This window comes from Triticum dicoccoides, chromosome 6B (genome assembly GCF_002162155.2).
Source record: "Triticum dicoccoides isolate Atlit2015 ecotype Zavitan chromosome 6B, WEW_v2.0, whole genome shotgun sequence".
In the NCBI taxonomy this organism is placed as follows: Eukaryota; Viridiplantae; Streptophyta; class Magnoliopsida; order Poales; family Poaceae; genus Triticum; species Triticum dicoccoides.
In genome coordinates this window covers 29068550-29084646 of record NC_041391.1, presented here as the reverse complement: position 1 = coordinate 29084646, position 16097 = coordinate 29068550, and the positions used below count along the sequence as shown (strand labels likewise).

Below are 16097 nucleotides of genomic sequence, written 5' to 3'. Positions count from 1 at the left end.
ATATGTCACTGGAAGTCACAGAACTTCAGAAGTATGATCTGTTGGTCACGGAACTTGTCAAAAAACGGGCGCGCATTAGTCAATTTGGCTCCGCGTGGTAGGCGCCATTAACGGCGCACTTCTCATATGAGGGCGCTCGGACTCTTTTTTCTCTCTTGGAAACATTTACTCATGTATGCTCATGTACTCAAGGACAATGTGGTCGCCTCCTAAGTCTATCGGACGCACGGTGATCGGCGAGTCCATTCCAAAGGAAAAAAAAAAGATGCTAGCTAGTATATCCAAGCAAACTTATCCTCTAGATTCTCCCAACAAACTATGGGCTTGAAGCCTAAATAAGAGATACACCTTGCTCACCAGTCAGCGTCCATCCATGCATCACATGGCCAACGAAGCTAGCTAGCAGCCTAGCATCATAGCATAGATTCTAACTTGCACACCATGAGAAGCTAGTAGCTCTTAATCTTTTCACCCAACGACGTGTCCACCCCCTCTTGTGGCCATCAATAAACTCCAAGGAGCCGATCGACCGAATCCACGCGTGGCGATTGATTGTTTCCATTCACCAGACACCAGAGCAAGCAGACAAGTGCAGATCTACAAAAGGTGGATGCATTAGACAGCTTGCCCTACTGAAGCGACGTGTTCCGTTGCTGATCAGTCGATCCATCGGACCATCAGCAGCTCCCTACTGTTCATGTCAGTAAATGCATGCAAGTGAAGATTAAGTATACTAGATACGTGCACCAACTTTAGATTCCTGCTGATCACTAGCTTAGCTAGGGCCAGCCGGAACATGCATTTGGTGATGATTCTCCAGGCTTATATATGCGTGCATCGATGCATGTGGCCACTGGCGAGCAGGTGTAAACTATTCCCGGCCGGCGGCCGACTGTTTTGTTTGATCCCCGGCCCTGCTTGATTAGCGCGCGAGGCTAGCCTAGATCCTCGTGGTCGGTCGGTCCATCGATCGGCCCGGCGACTTGTGTCTCGTTGCCTGTCTGCTTGTTTAGCTTCGATCGATCCGGTTCCGGCCGGCCCCGGTCGACATGGATCAGTGTGCGTCCAGGGTGCTGCCAATCATCGACGAGGGGTCGGAGTTGGAGTCGGAGACGGGGTCGTCAACGGAGGGCGTGGCGCCCGAGACGACGACGAGGAAGGCCGCGGCGGCGGCGGCGGCGAGGGCCATAGCCGAGCGCAGGAAGGCGATCGTGGCCAGGATGAGGGAGCTGCTCCGGCGCGCCGTCGTGCAGTCGTCCTCGGCGGCGGCGACTCAGTCCAAGCTCCGCTCCTCCACCGTGGCCACCGCCAAGAAATGGAAGGTACGTAATTAATAGCGACCGGACCGAGCTGCCTGAAATTATTAGTTCTCTCGTTCACTGGATGTTATGTTCATGCGCGCTCTGTTGATCGATTTATTTCCAGAGGGTGGTGAGCTTCAAGAGCTGGGACCATCAGCGGCGGCGGCAGGCCGTCCACGGCAGTGTCGACGGCATGAGCTCCGCGTCGTCGGTGTCCAGCGCCAGCAGGAACAGCCTCAGCAGGCGGGACGCCGCATTCCCGCGCTCCCCTCCACTGTACACCACCGCGTATAACCATACGAACAAGATATGCTTCGAAGAGATCATGGCGATGGAGCATGAGGCTCACTGGATCACCACGGATTCCGACTGTGAGCTCGCTCAGCTCAGCTGCATGCTCGTTTCATCTTCAAAACTCTAACCTGTGTGTGAGCGGTGTTGATTTCTTTTTTCTTTTTGATGAATTTGCAGTCGTCGTGCTGGAGCTCTAGACAGCGGAGACGCCGACGACGAGGCCGATGCCGCGGTGATCTCTCCGACGAGCAAATTACGTACCGAGTGGCGGGAATTCGTTTGAGGCCCGGCCCAAGTCTTGCAAAATCGTCCAGGCATGATCACACAAGTTTCTGGGCTAATAGTAGTGGGCCTGCAGATCAATCAAATAATGGACCGACTTATATGTCTATTGTAAAGGCTGATTTTGCTTCTTCATCTTCTTCTTTTGAATTATTATTGTGCATTTGATATTTGACGGCTCAAAGAGCTGGGACAGATATTGTATTTTTACAAGAAGAAATCATCTTTGCATAACTTAATTATTACTGTACAGATTTGTAGTATTGCAAGCATACTAGTACCAGAAAGGCTCAAGGTACTTTTGATAGAACTGACCTTTAAATTTCTCGGGATTCTTTTGGTACACAACTTCAGTCTTGGGTCAAATTGCCTGAACAAACATGATATGACTTCCAAATTTTGGTGTACCATGTTCAAAGAAAATCATCATATTATTCTGTCGTGCAATGATTGGGCAATGGCAGTGTTCGTAGATCATTGGAGCATCCATGAAGTGAATTCATGCAATCTGAGATCAAAGCAGAAGTTTAGATTATGGGAAGAATAACCATTTCACAAACATACATTTGACACTGAGATGAACCATGTTATTACAAGTCACCATGGCACATTTTCCAACCCTCCTGGCAGAGCGCATCGTATAATTCTTCTGCATGAGTCTAGCAGGTCGGTGTCGGCACGTGATCAGACTCTATGGTAGTGTGTATAAGGGTCCATGCCATTGCACACTCGGAGGATACAACCTCTGTACCGACATGAGGGTTTTAGGCCGGTGTCTGCTCGGAAGAAAAGACTTCCAGGGCCAGTAAAACTTCTGCAACTGGTTGTAACTTTTATTTCTCCATAGTACAACCCTAGAATGAACTAAAATGAGTAGGAACCAACAAATGGAACCAAAACATCAGTGATAGATATTGTACTCCCATCAAGTTCAAGGCCCATTTGATTCGCACGATTGAAAAATGCGGGAATAAGAAAAAAAACATAAGATTACCATGTCATGCCCTTTTGAATCCTATAAGATTAAGGTTTGTTTGATTTCATCATAGTGAAAACAAAGGATTACTTTTAAGAGGTTCGAATGGATACTAAATTCCTATGTAATGTAGTAGAAAGAAATTCTTAGAAAAAATCATGTAGGTTTCAATCATGCGAATCAAGCAATATTGGAAAAAAATCCTAAGAATTTCAATCCTTATAATTCTTATGAAAATCCTTTGAGTCAAAGGCACACCCTCAAAGGTGTGCGAGTCTCTTTGATTCACAGGGTTCCAAAAACCCCGCAGTAGGAAATAAATAGGATTGCAATGGCATGGCCATGATTTTTTGTTTGTTTGATTCCATCATCAGGAAACCGAAGTATTCTTTTCAAGAATTTTGAGTGGATGTTAATAAAATTCCTATAGAACCTAGGACAAAGGAATCCGTGGGTAAAAAATCCTACTAGATTCCATCCCATGAATCAAACGACCAATATAAGAAAAATTCCTAAGATTTCAAATCCTTTAGACTTGAAAAGGTACAGAGAAAGTGCGGGTTACAGAACGAGTGGGCGACAAAGAAACTGTGGTCGTGGCCTCAATCCTGGGCAAGAGAGGAGGTCGCGGAAAACAATAACAACTCGGTGAACAACAAAGGTGAGAAGCCAGACAAGAACAAGAAGAAGAGGGGGCGTGTTGCTGAAGGAGAAGAAAGGAGTGTGGATGAAATAGGTGGAATGGAAGCGACATGCCCTGGGATGCCGGCAAACTGACGGGCGCTAATGGCAGTGCCCGTCAGGAGCCATGACGGTCCTACGCCAAAACTATCAAGGCCTTGGGCAACCCCGGATAGTTCAGGAACTTGCATGCCTAGTGCATACATACGAGCCAAATCTTGTGTTCCTCTTTGAAACCCGACAAATCAATTCATATGTTGAGATAGAGGCTTGGTCTCAAACACTGTATCACTCAACCCGGCATTGGAAAAAGTGTCTGCATTGCGCTCTTCTATGATGAAAACGCCAAAGTAATAAAGCTTGTTGTTGGCCCGAGGTACATCGATGTGGTGGCTCGTTTAAGTTCAAATGGATTGCAGTGGCGTGGTACTTTTGTATACAGTGAACCAAAAAGCTCATGAAAGAAACAACATGTGGGAATTTTTTAGAAGAATCAAGGGAATTTCAAATGCTCCTTCGTTAATGTTAGGCGACTTAAACGAGATGATGTGGCAATCAGAACACATTTTGGTCTTGAGAAGATCAGAGAGGTATATGGAAAATTTCAGGGGAGTTCTTGCAAAGTGCAATCTTTTTTACATTGGATTTAAAGGATCCATCTGGACATATAATAATAAGCAAGAGGGCAGGAAGAACATGAGATCCAGGCTGGACAAAGGGGTGGCTTCACCGGAGTGGTCTGAATATTTTAGAAAAGCTTCCGCTGAACATATTTGTAGCTCTAGGTCGGACCACCTACCTGTGCTGCTTCGTATTGGAGATTGCAAGGTCAGGAGTGGAGACTAGTGTGGAAAACACTAGTAGAAAACGGGCCTTCAGTCCCGGTTTCAGAGGGCCTTTAGTCCCGGTTCTGGAACGGGACTAAAGGGTTAAGACTAAAGCCCAAATCTTTAGTCCCGGTTTGCTTACGAACCAGGACTAAAGGAGCTCCACGTGGCCGCTGTCTGGAGCTCCATCTTTAGTCCCGGTTGTAACAACCAGGACTAAAGGAATTTTTTTAAAAATATGATTTTTTTTGAATTTTCAAATTTCTAAATTATTTGACAATTTAATCTTTAATCACCCCTCATCACTGCTCAAGTATGAACCACTTATTTCAAATCGTCTAACTTCCCGGCCGGTCACCCATCGGCTCACTACTCTGGCCTGAGCACACTTAACTTTCGAGTTCTATTCCCCCTAGTTTCCAAGTCTATACTTGTTGTTTTCCTGACAATACTAAACTATCAATCCTATTAAACCTTAGGAGTTGAACTTGAGCATGAATCACCGTTTGAGTTTGAAACTATTATTCTAAAAAATAATTATTATTTATTAACACTAATATTTCTTGAATAAGTAGTTTGACTATAGTTTGACCAAAAATTCAAAAAACTTAAATTTGAGGATAACGTTTTTCCTTTAAGAATTTGAGGATTCTAAAACTTTGCAAAGCTGTTTACGGCGGTCAAAATCAGATGCTGATTTTTTTGATATATTATGTGGGTTTTTTTCGACATCGTATGCAAAAGATATGTCTGTTTTACTTTTTCATAACACTTATTTGCAAAACATGTCCAAATTTAAGTTTTTTTAATTTTCCTAACTAGTAGATGTAGTAACTAACTACATCTCAACTAAAATGGTGATACATCGGGGGGCGGGGGGGTAGAGTTTGAACCTTTTGAGTCCGGGATGGTGTCCATCCAATCCTACCGTCAACTACATCTGGTAGCACCGTCCCAGCCAGAGTCACAACTAAGGTTAACCAAGCCAGAGTCACGTTCTATTAAAGCGTTCAAAGGAATTACTTTTTAATATAGCAAAACTAATTCTATCAACTATTATTAAAGGCTAATCAACTATTAATACACAACAGTAGCAAAATTAATATTAATTAATTGTAAAAATTTATCTACTGTTGTCTAACAGAAGCATACTAAAACATGTTAAAATCTACAGAAAGAACTAACTAAAAATAATTGAAAACAACAATTAAAGGACTAAAACAACTATATAAGCAAAGCAGTAGTGTTTTAATTAAAATCCTAGTTTAAAATATTCTAAAAATAATCATATAAATCTTACTTTGACAACAATCTGACATGTGACTAGGAGCAAAAATAATTAAATTAAAAACTATTTTTAAACTCAAATTATTCACAATCTAGGTTTTGAAGCAAATTTGACTGAATTCATATTTAAATCATTCAAATTTGAAGACTAATGGCACAAATAGAAACTAGACAAAATTTTGAATCTAGTGCAAAAGGAATCACTCAAAAAAAATCAAATATCCTAAAAGATAAGCAATTTAAAACAGAAACTAAAAATAAAAAACAAATAGAAAAACAAAAAACAAATTTCAGAACCCCTTTAGTTCCGGTTTGGGACACGAACCGGGACTAAAGGGCATCACACCCTTTAGTCCCGGTTCATGTCTCAAACCGGGACTAAAGGTTTAAAGGTCTAACCTTTAGTCTCGGTTTGAGACACGAACGGGGACTAAAGGGCATCGCGCCCTTTAGTCCCGGTTCGTGTCTCAAACTGGGACTAAAGGTCCCATTTGAACCGGGGCTAATGCCTTCCCGACTCCCTAGCCACTCGAACCGGGACTAATGCTCACATTAGTCCCGGTTCGTAATGCAACCGGGACTAATGTGTACATTGAGCTTGGATCAAAGCCCTGTTTTCTACTAGTGAAAGGTGATCATAATACCAAATGGTTCCATAGGAAAGCGACTTGGAGGAAGAAGAAAAATGAGATCACAAAGCTCAAGGACAACAGCAGGGTTTAGAAAGTGCACATAGAAGGGATAAACGAGATGGTAAGGAATTGTTTCGAAACCTATATTAGAAAGAAGGAGGTATTGACCCCCATGATATTCTGGAGCTTATCAAGACAAGCGTCGCCAAGGATATATACAACAAATTAACAAAACTATTCACGACGAAGGAGCTCAGCGGCGCCCGGCTCGGACGGTTTACCAGTCCATTTCTATCAAAGGAATTTGGATGTGTTGAGAGATGATGTGATTAAAGGAGTTATGAATTACATGCTATAGACAAAAAATATACGTTCCTCAATTAAAAAGTAAATTTGTATTTTTGGTGTCGGTGATGATTAAATGTGCATTTGCAGATAACTAGGATGCTTGTCTTCTTCTAAGAGCATTTACTTTTTAATGTTCCTCTTCTTATCCTATAATTAATAACATATACAACACGGCCCTTTGACGGTTTTTATATTGTGAATGTCTTCCTGAAGCTAATAAGATGATTGTTTCATTTTTCAGTATTATATCGGAACCAACTTTACCATCTGAGTTTACGACTAGATCATAAGTTTTCTTATGCATTATCTTCCCCTTTTTTTATTATGGTTGCTACCTATATCTACACTACTCTCACATTTTAATATCACCTTTTGTTTGCAGTGAACTTGCTCTTGATGGGGAGCAACTATTCGATCAAATTGCAAATAATGATGGAGGACATGAAAAAGTTCAAGTTTATCTCTTTTTTATACATGCATTAACTTTCATAATAAGTTTTCTTTATTCTATAGACCATTTACATTTTAGCTATAGGGAATCATCACAAGGATTTTCATTACGATGATTTGGTAGTAAACAGGAAGTGCTGCAAAAGGTAGCTCCCTAACATTGCCACCGATCTTGCTCCTTCTGATCTTCCCTCACCTGGTTTTCATAAAAACTCTCTGTCTAGCCGGGAACAATGCTTTTAAATCCTTATCAAGGAGTCCACGATCATCATCCACAAGGTTTCATAGCGAAATTTCCACTAGACCATCCCAATAAATCCAACTACTCACCTGCCATCACCACTCTCATTATCATGGTGGCGGCGTTAGGGGTGTGTAGACGACCAGTATACGCGGGGGCTTTGCTTCATCCATGGACGACACCACATAGCTTATTTATACTAAACTTTTTTAGTTTATGCCTTTTCTATAAGCACAATATTTAACAAGTTCTTCCCCTTGATAATTGGGAAAATTACACTAGCAGAGTGCTGCAAAATATTAAGTTATGCCTTTTTCTGTAATAATTAAATCTTCCACACCTTTGAACTTGCTTCCTCCAATTAGAAAGTAAAAGTATATTCGGCCAAAATTTCATGTTATTTTTAAATTTAGTTTGATACATTACTCCTTACAAAACCATTAGCTCCATTGAACCCCCCTGATCCTAGGGAACCTAGGGGAAACAAATTATACAATAATGCAGACATGATTATAATATAATATTTTATTTGTCTATTTAGTGTTTTTACATACGCTTGTAGAGAGTTGTAGAGTGTACATATCTAAAGTATCTTATATGAGTTTCAAGAATTATTACTGTCGACCTTGCCACACAAAAACCAAATGCCTCCTCATCTGCCCCCGCCCCACCCACGACATAAAACTCCTCCTCACTATTTTGTCCCTCCCTACCACGGTACCTCGCCCACACTACCACTGTGACCCTTCCTCCCCTGCAGTTGGGCACCTCCCCTATTGTTACCTTGTTGCCCTCTCCCGCCATCGAGCAACTCCCTCAGGGTCACACACTGTCGTGCTCCCCTCCCATGCCATTGTGAAACACCCTGACCGTTGAGTACCTCTCGGTTGGCCGCATGCCACATTCACCTCGGCCACGCTACTGTCTCCCCTCATCGGCCGCCTCCACGCACGTTGCCATGCTCTGTTTGTACCACATGGATCCTTCCCTATTGTCGCACCTCCTTCTGCATCGACAAATGCCTCCTCCCTCTCTATCGTGGATCCTACCCATGCCTCAGGACCCCTTCCTCGTCATCACACTCCTCCAATGTCATCGGTCGACATTCACTAGTGAACCTGTGATCCACTATATATAAACCACCCGAATAGAAGTTCGCTATGATAGATGTCGTTCATTAGCCCATATGTAAAACGTACAAACCAAGAATTCAAAATGTGAGAAATGAAAAACAATAGGTTGTTGTCTTGTAATATAGTAGTTTGGTATTTTTTTTATATAGAAATCCCTAACAAAAAAATGCAGCAGTTCCCTCTGCAAAACACCACATTCGTCCGCTTTGTAGGAACACATGGGAAGTTCACTATGTATTAACATTCCGCGAAGCCTAACAGTCTGCCACTTGAACAACAAAAGTCTCAATGTGCAAACTACAACAATTTATCATATAAAGAAGAAGTTCACTCTTCACGGCCGCATTTCACTGTCTGAAAAACTGAAGTCCACCTTTTGTAAATCTTCATAGATCATGGCTCCCACGCATAAAACAAATAAATAACAAAATTGCACTCTTAAAAAACCACAACAATTCAAAATTTCCAAAAGCAAAATTGTACTCTGTAAAAATGCGGTAGTGCTCTTGATGAACACTAAAAAAAAGAAGTTCACACTCTGGTGCGGTTGTTTTCACTACATAAAAACCTGCTACTGCAATTCATTGTCTCAACTATCCTGCACGCAGTGGCGGAGGACGGAAAAAAATTTAAGGTGGGGGCGTGGGGCGCACTCTTAAGCACAATAACAAGCAATTCTCTCCTTCCACAGAATTCAGTTGATCTTGATGAGCGGCTTCTGTCGTAACCTACGAACCACAAATATGGGGACACATATAGGTGGTATGGACATGTGGACACGGGATACGTCAATTTCTAGAAACAGCCACACGGCGATATAACAAGTACATATAAATAAATAGTAAAATGCAATGTAATAAGGGAAGACAAAGAATAATTGATTGTGTGAGACGAGATGAAAATACTGCCTCATTTGTTGCCTGATTGCCTCCATGCCTCTTTTCAAGTCCTCAATGATTGAGCGATCATCAGTTTCCTCAATCCTCATGGTATGTCACTCCCTAGCCTCAACAACAATAAAATCAGAAGGTTAGCAGCAGCAAGCAACAACAGTACACACCATTATAGTAATGCAAAGCAGCCAAGCACTAAGCAGACGCAAGCCAGCGGTCAGCGGCCAACGCCCAGCTCATCTAGGAAGCACGCAACGTCTCTGGGCGTTGCTATAGGCCCAATTTACATGTCTGCGTGGCCCTTTTCATTTTTCAGCGATTCTTTTACACCTAACGAGAGTCGGCGAGCCAGCAAATGATGGTATGCATACACATATACACATTTTCAACTACTTTGTGCATTCAACTACTTTTTGCATACAGATATCATACAAAATCAAGGTAGGGCGGACGCCCGACCTCGCCCTACTGAGTCCTCCGCCCGTGGTCAGCGTAGTTGTGGTGTTACGAGCTTCACGTCTAGAAGTTGTAATCAGCGACGAAAAATGTTGCAAGCAGTGCTGCAAGCAATGACAATAGACGCGACAACCGTTGTGACTACATGTTGCAACCATCAATGGCGGATGTTGCAACCGGTGGGACAACGTGCTACAATCGACGAGGACAGATGTTGTGTCCGGTGAGATGACATGCTACAACCAGCAAGACGTATGCTGCAACCGGTAGGAAGATACATTGCAAACAGTGGGACAAAATGTTGCGAGGTCTGTTGGTTGATGCTCAATCCGGTGCAAATCTCCATTCAAAGATCTAACAGCTATGTAGTCGATTGAGTTTTAGCAAGCCCGATCAAGAAATATGTACTACTATATGGCATACAACCTGCAAAACATTATGTGTGAAATGCCATCAACTCCCCCTCATTCGTTACACGATCAACCGAACATGACACGCAGAATTGGTTTTATTGAAGAGCAATTGCAGCTTGCTGCCCAACATTATGACACTTAAGTAAGCACTAAGTTGTGAATTTGATGGCATCTATCCAGCTTAATTAGGCTTCAGTTCAGAATGCCACTGAATGAGATCCTTTAGCAGCGCAACAGCAGCCTCCTTGTCCAGATTCTTGTTTGTGCCGCGGCATGCGAACGACTGCACACAATTGGGGCACCCGTCGGAGTTACGGCAGCCGCACGCCGACACGAGCTCTAGCGCCGCCGCGAGTAGGTCCCCGAAGAGCGTCCTCGCCTGCGCCGCCAGCCCGATGCCACCGGGGTGCTTGTCATACAGCAAGATCCTGTCGGGGACGACCACGCGGTCGTCATCTCGCTTGCGCGTCTCCTGCGGATCCACGCACTCCGTGCCGAGATCGCCGGAGCCGCACATCATGTGCAGCGGCAGAATGCTGAGCATGGCGTGTGCGGCGCCGTGCAGCCCGCCCCGGAACCACAACTTGTTCTGCTCCATCGACGCCTTTATCGTGTGGGGGATCGTCGCCCAGACGGCCTGGGTTTCGAAGGAGTAGGAGGGGAGATGGAGAGGGATCATGTCAGAGACCTGGTCGGTCGTTTTGAATATCCGGCGATAGCCGACGCACCTCGTGGTCACCGTGCACTCGTCGGCATGGACGCCGCTAGGATCAACGGGGGCGGCGACGTCGATGTCGGTGTAGTCCTCGGTCTTGGTGTGGTAGCAGAGCTCGGACATGCTGATGCTGCAGTAGGCCGTCCTGGATGAGAGGTCGAGCCTGTCGACCAGGTGCATGTACACCGCGCCCTCGTGCACCTGGAAGGAGGCCTTGCTCTGCTCGATCTCCTCCAGCACTCGCTTTTCGTGCTGTCACCGTGAACCTGGAATAAGGCCTTGCACCGCTTGCTCGCCGTCTCCGTCACCGTGAACTTTTCGTGCTCGATCGCGCGGATGCTCACCGACTGCGACGGCCGCCTGACCGGGCCGGCGTACTTCCACGTGTTACCACCGGTTGGATTGCTGGTGAGGATTCCTTTGTCTTTCAAGAATGTGATGGCGTCGTTCATGGTGGCGCCGAAGTAGGGCTCGTCGCGGTCGGGCCGGAGCTGGTTCTCCACGGCGGTGCACGCGAAGTGCTGCCGGAGGACCTTCTGGTTCTGCGGCGCGTCGACGTGGCAGCGCTCGATCGGCTTGCCGAAGAGCTTGTCGGGGTAGTTCATGAAGTACTGGTCCACGACGCCGTCGAAGGCGACGTAGACGGCGATGGAGTCCTTGGATCGCCGGCCCGACCTGCCGGCCTGCTGCCAGAGGCTGGCGATGCTGCCGGGGAAGCCGAGGTGGAGCGTGGCGTCGACGTGGCCGACGTCGTTGCCCAGCTCCAGCGCGTTCGTGGCCGCCACACCGCGGAGCCGCCCGCTTAAGAGGTCCGCCTCGATCCGCCGACGGTCGCTCGCCACGTAGCCGCCGCGGTACACGCACACGGAGCTCGCCAGCTCCGGCGCCGCCGGCACGGCCTCCTCCAGAACCTCGCACGCCGCCGCCAGCACCTGCTCGCACAACTTCCTCGTCTTGCAAAAGGCGATGCACCGCAGCCCGTGCTGCACCATCTCGGCCAGCAGTCGCGACACCTCCGTCACCGGCGACTTCGACGCCGACGAGGAGTTCCAGAGGACGAAGTGCTTGGTGCCGCGCGGGCTGGCGTTCCGGTCCACCAGCTCCACCTCGTCCACCCCGGCGAGCTCCATGACGTGCTCGCGCGGGTTGGCCAGCGTGGCGGTGAAGAACACACTAATAGAAAAAGGGTTAAATGTACCGGTTTGAATTTCAGTCGGCACTAATATACACACTAGTGCCGGTTCGTAGCGGCGATCAATAGCACCGGTTCGTGGCGAACCTTTAGTACCGCTTCATGCCACGAACCGGTACTAAAGAGGTTGTGTCAGCCTGCGGTCAGGATATGGCCCCACCATCATCATTTAGTGCCGGTTCGTACCACGAACCGGTACTAATGAGGTTATGGCAAATTGTTTTTAGTCCCACATCGCTACCCTAACAAGTCTTTTACCACCTTAAATATGTTATTTCTCAAACTATCACAAGCACTTGGTCTTCATTGAACTCTATTTGTAGAATTTGTGGCCGCAATATGAGTCTTCATCGGTTTATAAATCGTTGATGACTCATATTGACAATTCAGATTGTACACACAAAGATCATTGATGATCAAAGTATTTTTGATGTTATAAGATCATATTGACAATTTAGACTGTAAAGAAATATAAGATCATGATCTAAATGCTTTTATATTTTTTGCGTTCAGTATGCACCAACTGCTAGGCGGGAGGAGCTGTTTAGTACCGGTTCGTGGCGAACCTTTAGCACCGGTTCGTGCCACGAACTGGTACTAATGAGGTTGTGTCAGGTAAGGCTGGGGCCGCACGAGCACCTTTAGTACTGGTTCATGAATGAACCAGTACTACAGTTTCTTAGTAAGCTGTTTTTTAGTCCCACCTCGCGAAAAGAGAGGGACTAGGAGCGGTTTATAAGCCCTGAGTGCAGAGACGATGAAGAAGAGGCTCAATGCTCAAGTTGCTTAGCTTCAAGCCTTCAGGAATATGGTAGATTGCACAGAGCTATGCGCAGTGCAGTTTACACTATTCCGAGAGGCTTGAAGCAAATTAACGAGCATTGCACCTCTTTTTTATTTTTAATAACTTATTACAACTCCGGACTTCTTCTGTTATGGCAAAAACTAATTGCACGTCGGCATTTCTTTTTTTAAAACTTTGGTTATAACTCCAGACTTTGACCATCAAGTTTTGCAGAAAAGAAAAAATAGCAGGAAAAAAAACTATAGCTGAAAAGAAAAAAAACTATATAAAATGACCGTGAAATTGAAAATCACTACAAAATAAACTCTGAAAATGTTGAATTTTGGCAAACTAGATAAAAAACTACTCAGAAATAAATAGAAGAAAATAAATATAACAGAAAAGAAAAAACTATACAAAAAACTACGCAGAAATAAATAGAAGAAAATAAAGCAGAAAAGAAAAAAACTATAAGAAAAAATTGGGGCGCTGCCCTGTGGGCCTGCTAGGCCACGGGCGTGCAATTACAGGCCTTAAAGGCCCAGCAGACTCACAGGGCAGCGCGCAGAATTTAGGCCCACAAGCCTGCTATATAGAGGAGTTCAAAGAGGTAGCCGCGGCTGGGTTTATAAACCAGTGCGGCTGCCCTTCGCCCGGCGAGGTGGGACTAAACTTTAGGGTGGCAGCGCGAGGCCTTTAGTACCGGTTGGTGGCTCCAACCGGTATTAAAGATCACCCTTTAGTACCGGTTGGAGCCACCAACCGGTACTAAAGGGCCTTTAGTACCGGTTGGTGGCTCCAACCGGTACTAAAGGCCATCCTATATATATATAGCACTTACGAAAATTTCAGTTACATCTCCCTACTTTCGTCTCCAACCTCTCGACATCGCCGCGCGCCGCTCGATCCCGTCGTCGCCGCCCGTCGCCCGTCGTCCGTCGTCGTCGTCGCTGTCCCCACCGCCGCCCGTCGTCGTCGTCGTCTCGCGCCGCCGCCCCGAACGCCGCCGCCGTCCGTCGTCGTCGCCGCGGTCCCGTACGTCGTCTCTCGCACCCGCGCGCCGGCGCCCCCGCCCCATACGCCGCCGCCCTCGCCCCGTACGCCGGCGCCCCCGCTCGTACGTATGGGGCGGCGGTGTACGGGGCGACGTACACACACATACACACATATACACACACTACACACATACACACACACACACACACACACACACAAACACACACACATTTTTTACTTATTTTCTGTTTTCTGTTTTCTGTTTTTTAGAAAATTTAATTAGATATTAATTAGCTAGGTATGTGAGATTTGAACTAGTTGAATAATTAATATAACTAGTTTATTTTTAGTAAGAAAATTGTCGAACTAGTTTATTTAGGTATATGAGATTTGAACTAGTTGAATAATTAATATAACTAGTTTATTTATAGTAAGAAAATTGTCGTATCTGAGATTTTATTATCTAATTAAAATATTATAGTTAGATATATATTTGAACTAGTTTATTTTTAGTAAATGCTTAGTTGAACTAGTTGAATTAATATATAGAATTAGTTTATTTTTAGTAAATGCTTAGTTAAACTAGTTGAATTAATATATAGAACTAGTTTATTTTTAGTAAATGTTTAGTTGAACTAATTGAATTAATATAACTAGTTTATTTTTAGTAAATGCTTAGTTGAACTAACTGAATTAATATAACTAGTTTATTTTTAGTAAATGCTTAGTTGAATTAATAGAAGTAGTTGAATTAATTGAATTAGTAAGTGTTTAATGTTTCGCCTAATATGAACATAGGAAATGTCGTCTGATGACGGAAAAAATTTCGGTATGTGCACATACTGTGAAGACGAGCGCGGCCAGTGCAACAGAAATTTCCTTGTTGATGGTAGGCGATTCAGCATCAAGCTGGATGAGACTTTCGAATTCGATACAGTAAGTCACAACGACAAGTCTGTTTTCGTAATTAAGCATGACTTATATATGCTTCATTTGCCTGACTTATAATTTTAAATTTTCACTATTCTACTAGCGCATCCCATGCCATGCAAGAATTTTTGTCTTGGATAAGATAGGTTTCAAAGATATGGAAACTATGAAGGTAAAGAGAGCTTACCTGAAAACTGAGCATGATGGTTATACTTTCAACGTCAAAGTATACAATGCACACACGTACACCTATTTTGAATGCAAAACTTGGCAAGCACTATGCAAGGCTTATGCATTTGAGCCTGGTATGGTTATCACCTTTGATATTCGTCCGGAAGATGATATTCAAGGTAATAGAGACATATGGGTCGATGTGCAGACGCCTCCAGTTCTACCATTATGTGAGTTCTTCTCAAATATGTTTTTGTCTTTGATATTGCTTATTTCAAAAATAACTGACAACTAATTTCTATTGATAACTTATCTCCATTCAACCAAACATGTCCGGTGCTTGGTAGACAGGACCTTCTACTGTCCCGGAGCTGAACTAAACTGCGAGGAGATAAGTCATTATGTTTCATGGCTTGAGGATCTTCATACTGTCAAGACAAAAAAAATTCCTGCACTTGGAAATGTTGGTACTCAAAACGTGCGACCAATAGTGATGGTATTGAACTACGGTCACATCTATTTAGGAATGATGGTAAGATATTTACTATTTGTCCTCAGTGCATATTTTGCATACATATTTTTTTAAAACTTTCATTGCTGAGTATATTAATTAAGTACTATACGATGTTCTTCAACAGGGACTCCCGATGACAGTTGTGCCTCAGGGGATCGAGACTAAAGGTCAGATGTCAATTGTTAGCTTAAGGTCAAGATATCCTGCATTGCACATGAATGCATTCAGGATTTCTAGAAGCGATGAATGCTTAATAGTGAAAGATTAGAGAAAAATTGTTAATGATCGCAGAGAAGTACTAGGGGGCAGCAATGAGAAGCACAGCCCACGATTAGGAGACAGGTTCATCGGCATGCTCCAGTATGATCAATCAGTAGAGCTATACATGTTCTATGCTATTTTACCAGAGAGAGAGTAGCTAGCAAGAGTGATTTAGCTAGTTCTTCATGCTGCTCTTAATTAGTACTTGGCCTTTCATGTCTGTGTTCTTCGTTCTGAACTTAAGTGATTTGCTTTTGTGGTGTTATATATGAATGCTTATAATATCATGACAATCATGTTGAACTCGATGATTGGTTCTA

General features: G+C 44.2%; 2 protein-coding genes across 2 annotated transcripts in view; one reads left to right on the top strand and one right to left on the bottom strand.

Annotated features, from left to right (window-relative positions):
* Positions 1–780: 780 nt before the first annotated feature.
* Positions 781–2131, top strand: LOC119325756. The gene is made up of 3 exons (XM_037599479.1): positions 781–1322; positions 1426–1672; positions 1773–2131. Exons 1-3 carry the CDS (start codon positions 1050–1052, stop codon positions 1790–1792), a joined length of 540 nt encoding a protein of 179 aa, XP_037455376.1. The 5' UTR covers positions 781–1049; the 3' UTR covers positions 1793–2131.
* Positions 2132–10395: 8264 nt separating this feature from the next.
* Positions 10396–16097, bottom strand: part of LOC119320628 (uncharacterized ATP-dependent helicase YprA-like) — a 7386-nt gene continuing 1684 nt past the window's right edge. The window contains exons 4-5 of the mRNA XM_037594640.1: positions 11213–12102; positions 10396–11168 (exon numbers count right to left, since the gene is read on the bottom strand). Coding sequence (XP_037450537.1) covers positions 10396–11168; positions 11213–12102 — 1663 coding nt within the window. The remainder of the gene's footprint in view (positions 11169–11212; positions 12103–16097) is intronic.

What these genes read in the sequence shown, in the direction of transcription:
- LOC119325756 (XM_037599479.1), top strand. Translation starts at nt 1,050, where the DNA reads ATGGATCAGTGTGCGTCCAGGGTGCTGCCAATCATCGACGAGGGGTCG. An exon ending in CCACCGCCAAGAAATGGAAG is followed by an intron (nt 1,323 to 1,425) that starts GTACGTAATTAA and finishes ATTTATTTCCAG; the next exon opens with AGGGTGGTGAGCTTCAAGAG. An exon ending in GATCACCACGGATTCCGACT is followed by an intron (nt 1,673 to 1,772) that starts GTGAGCTCGCTC and finishes ATGAATTTGCAG; the next exon opens with TCGTCGTGCTGGAGCTCTAG.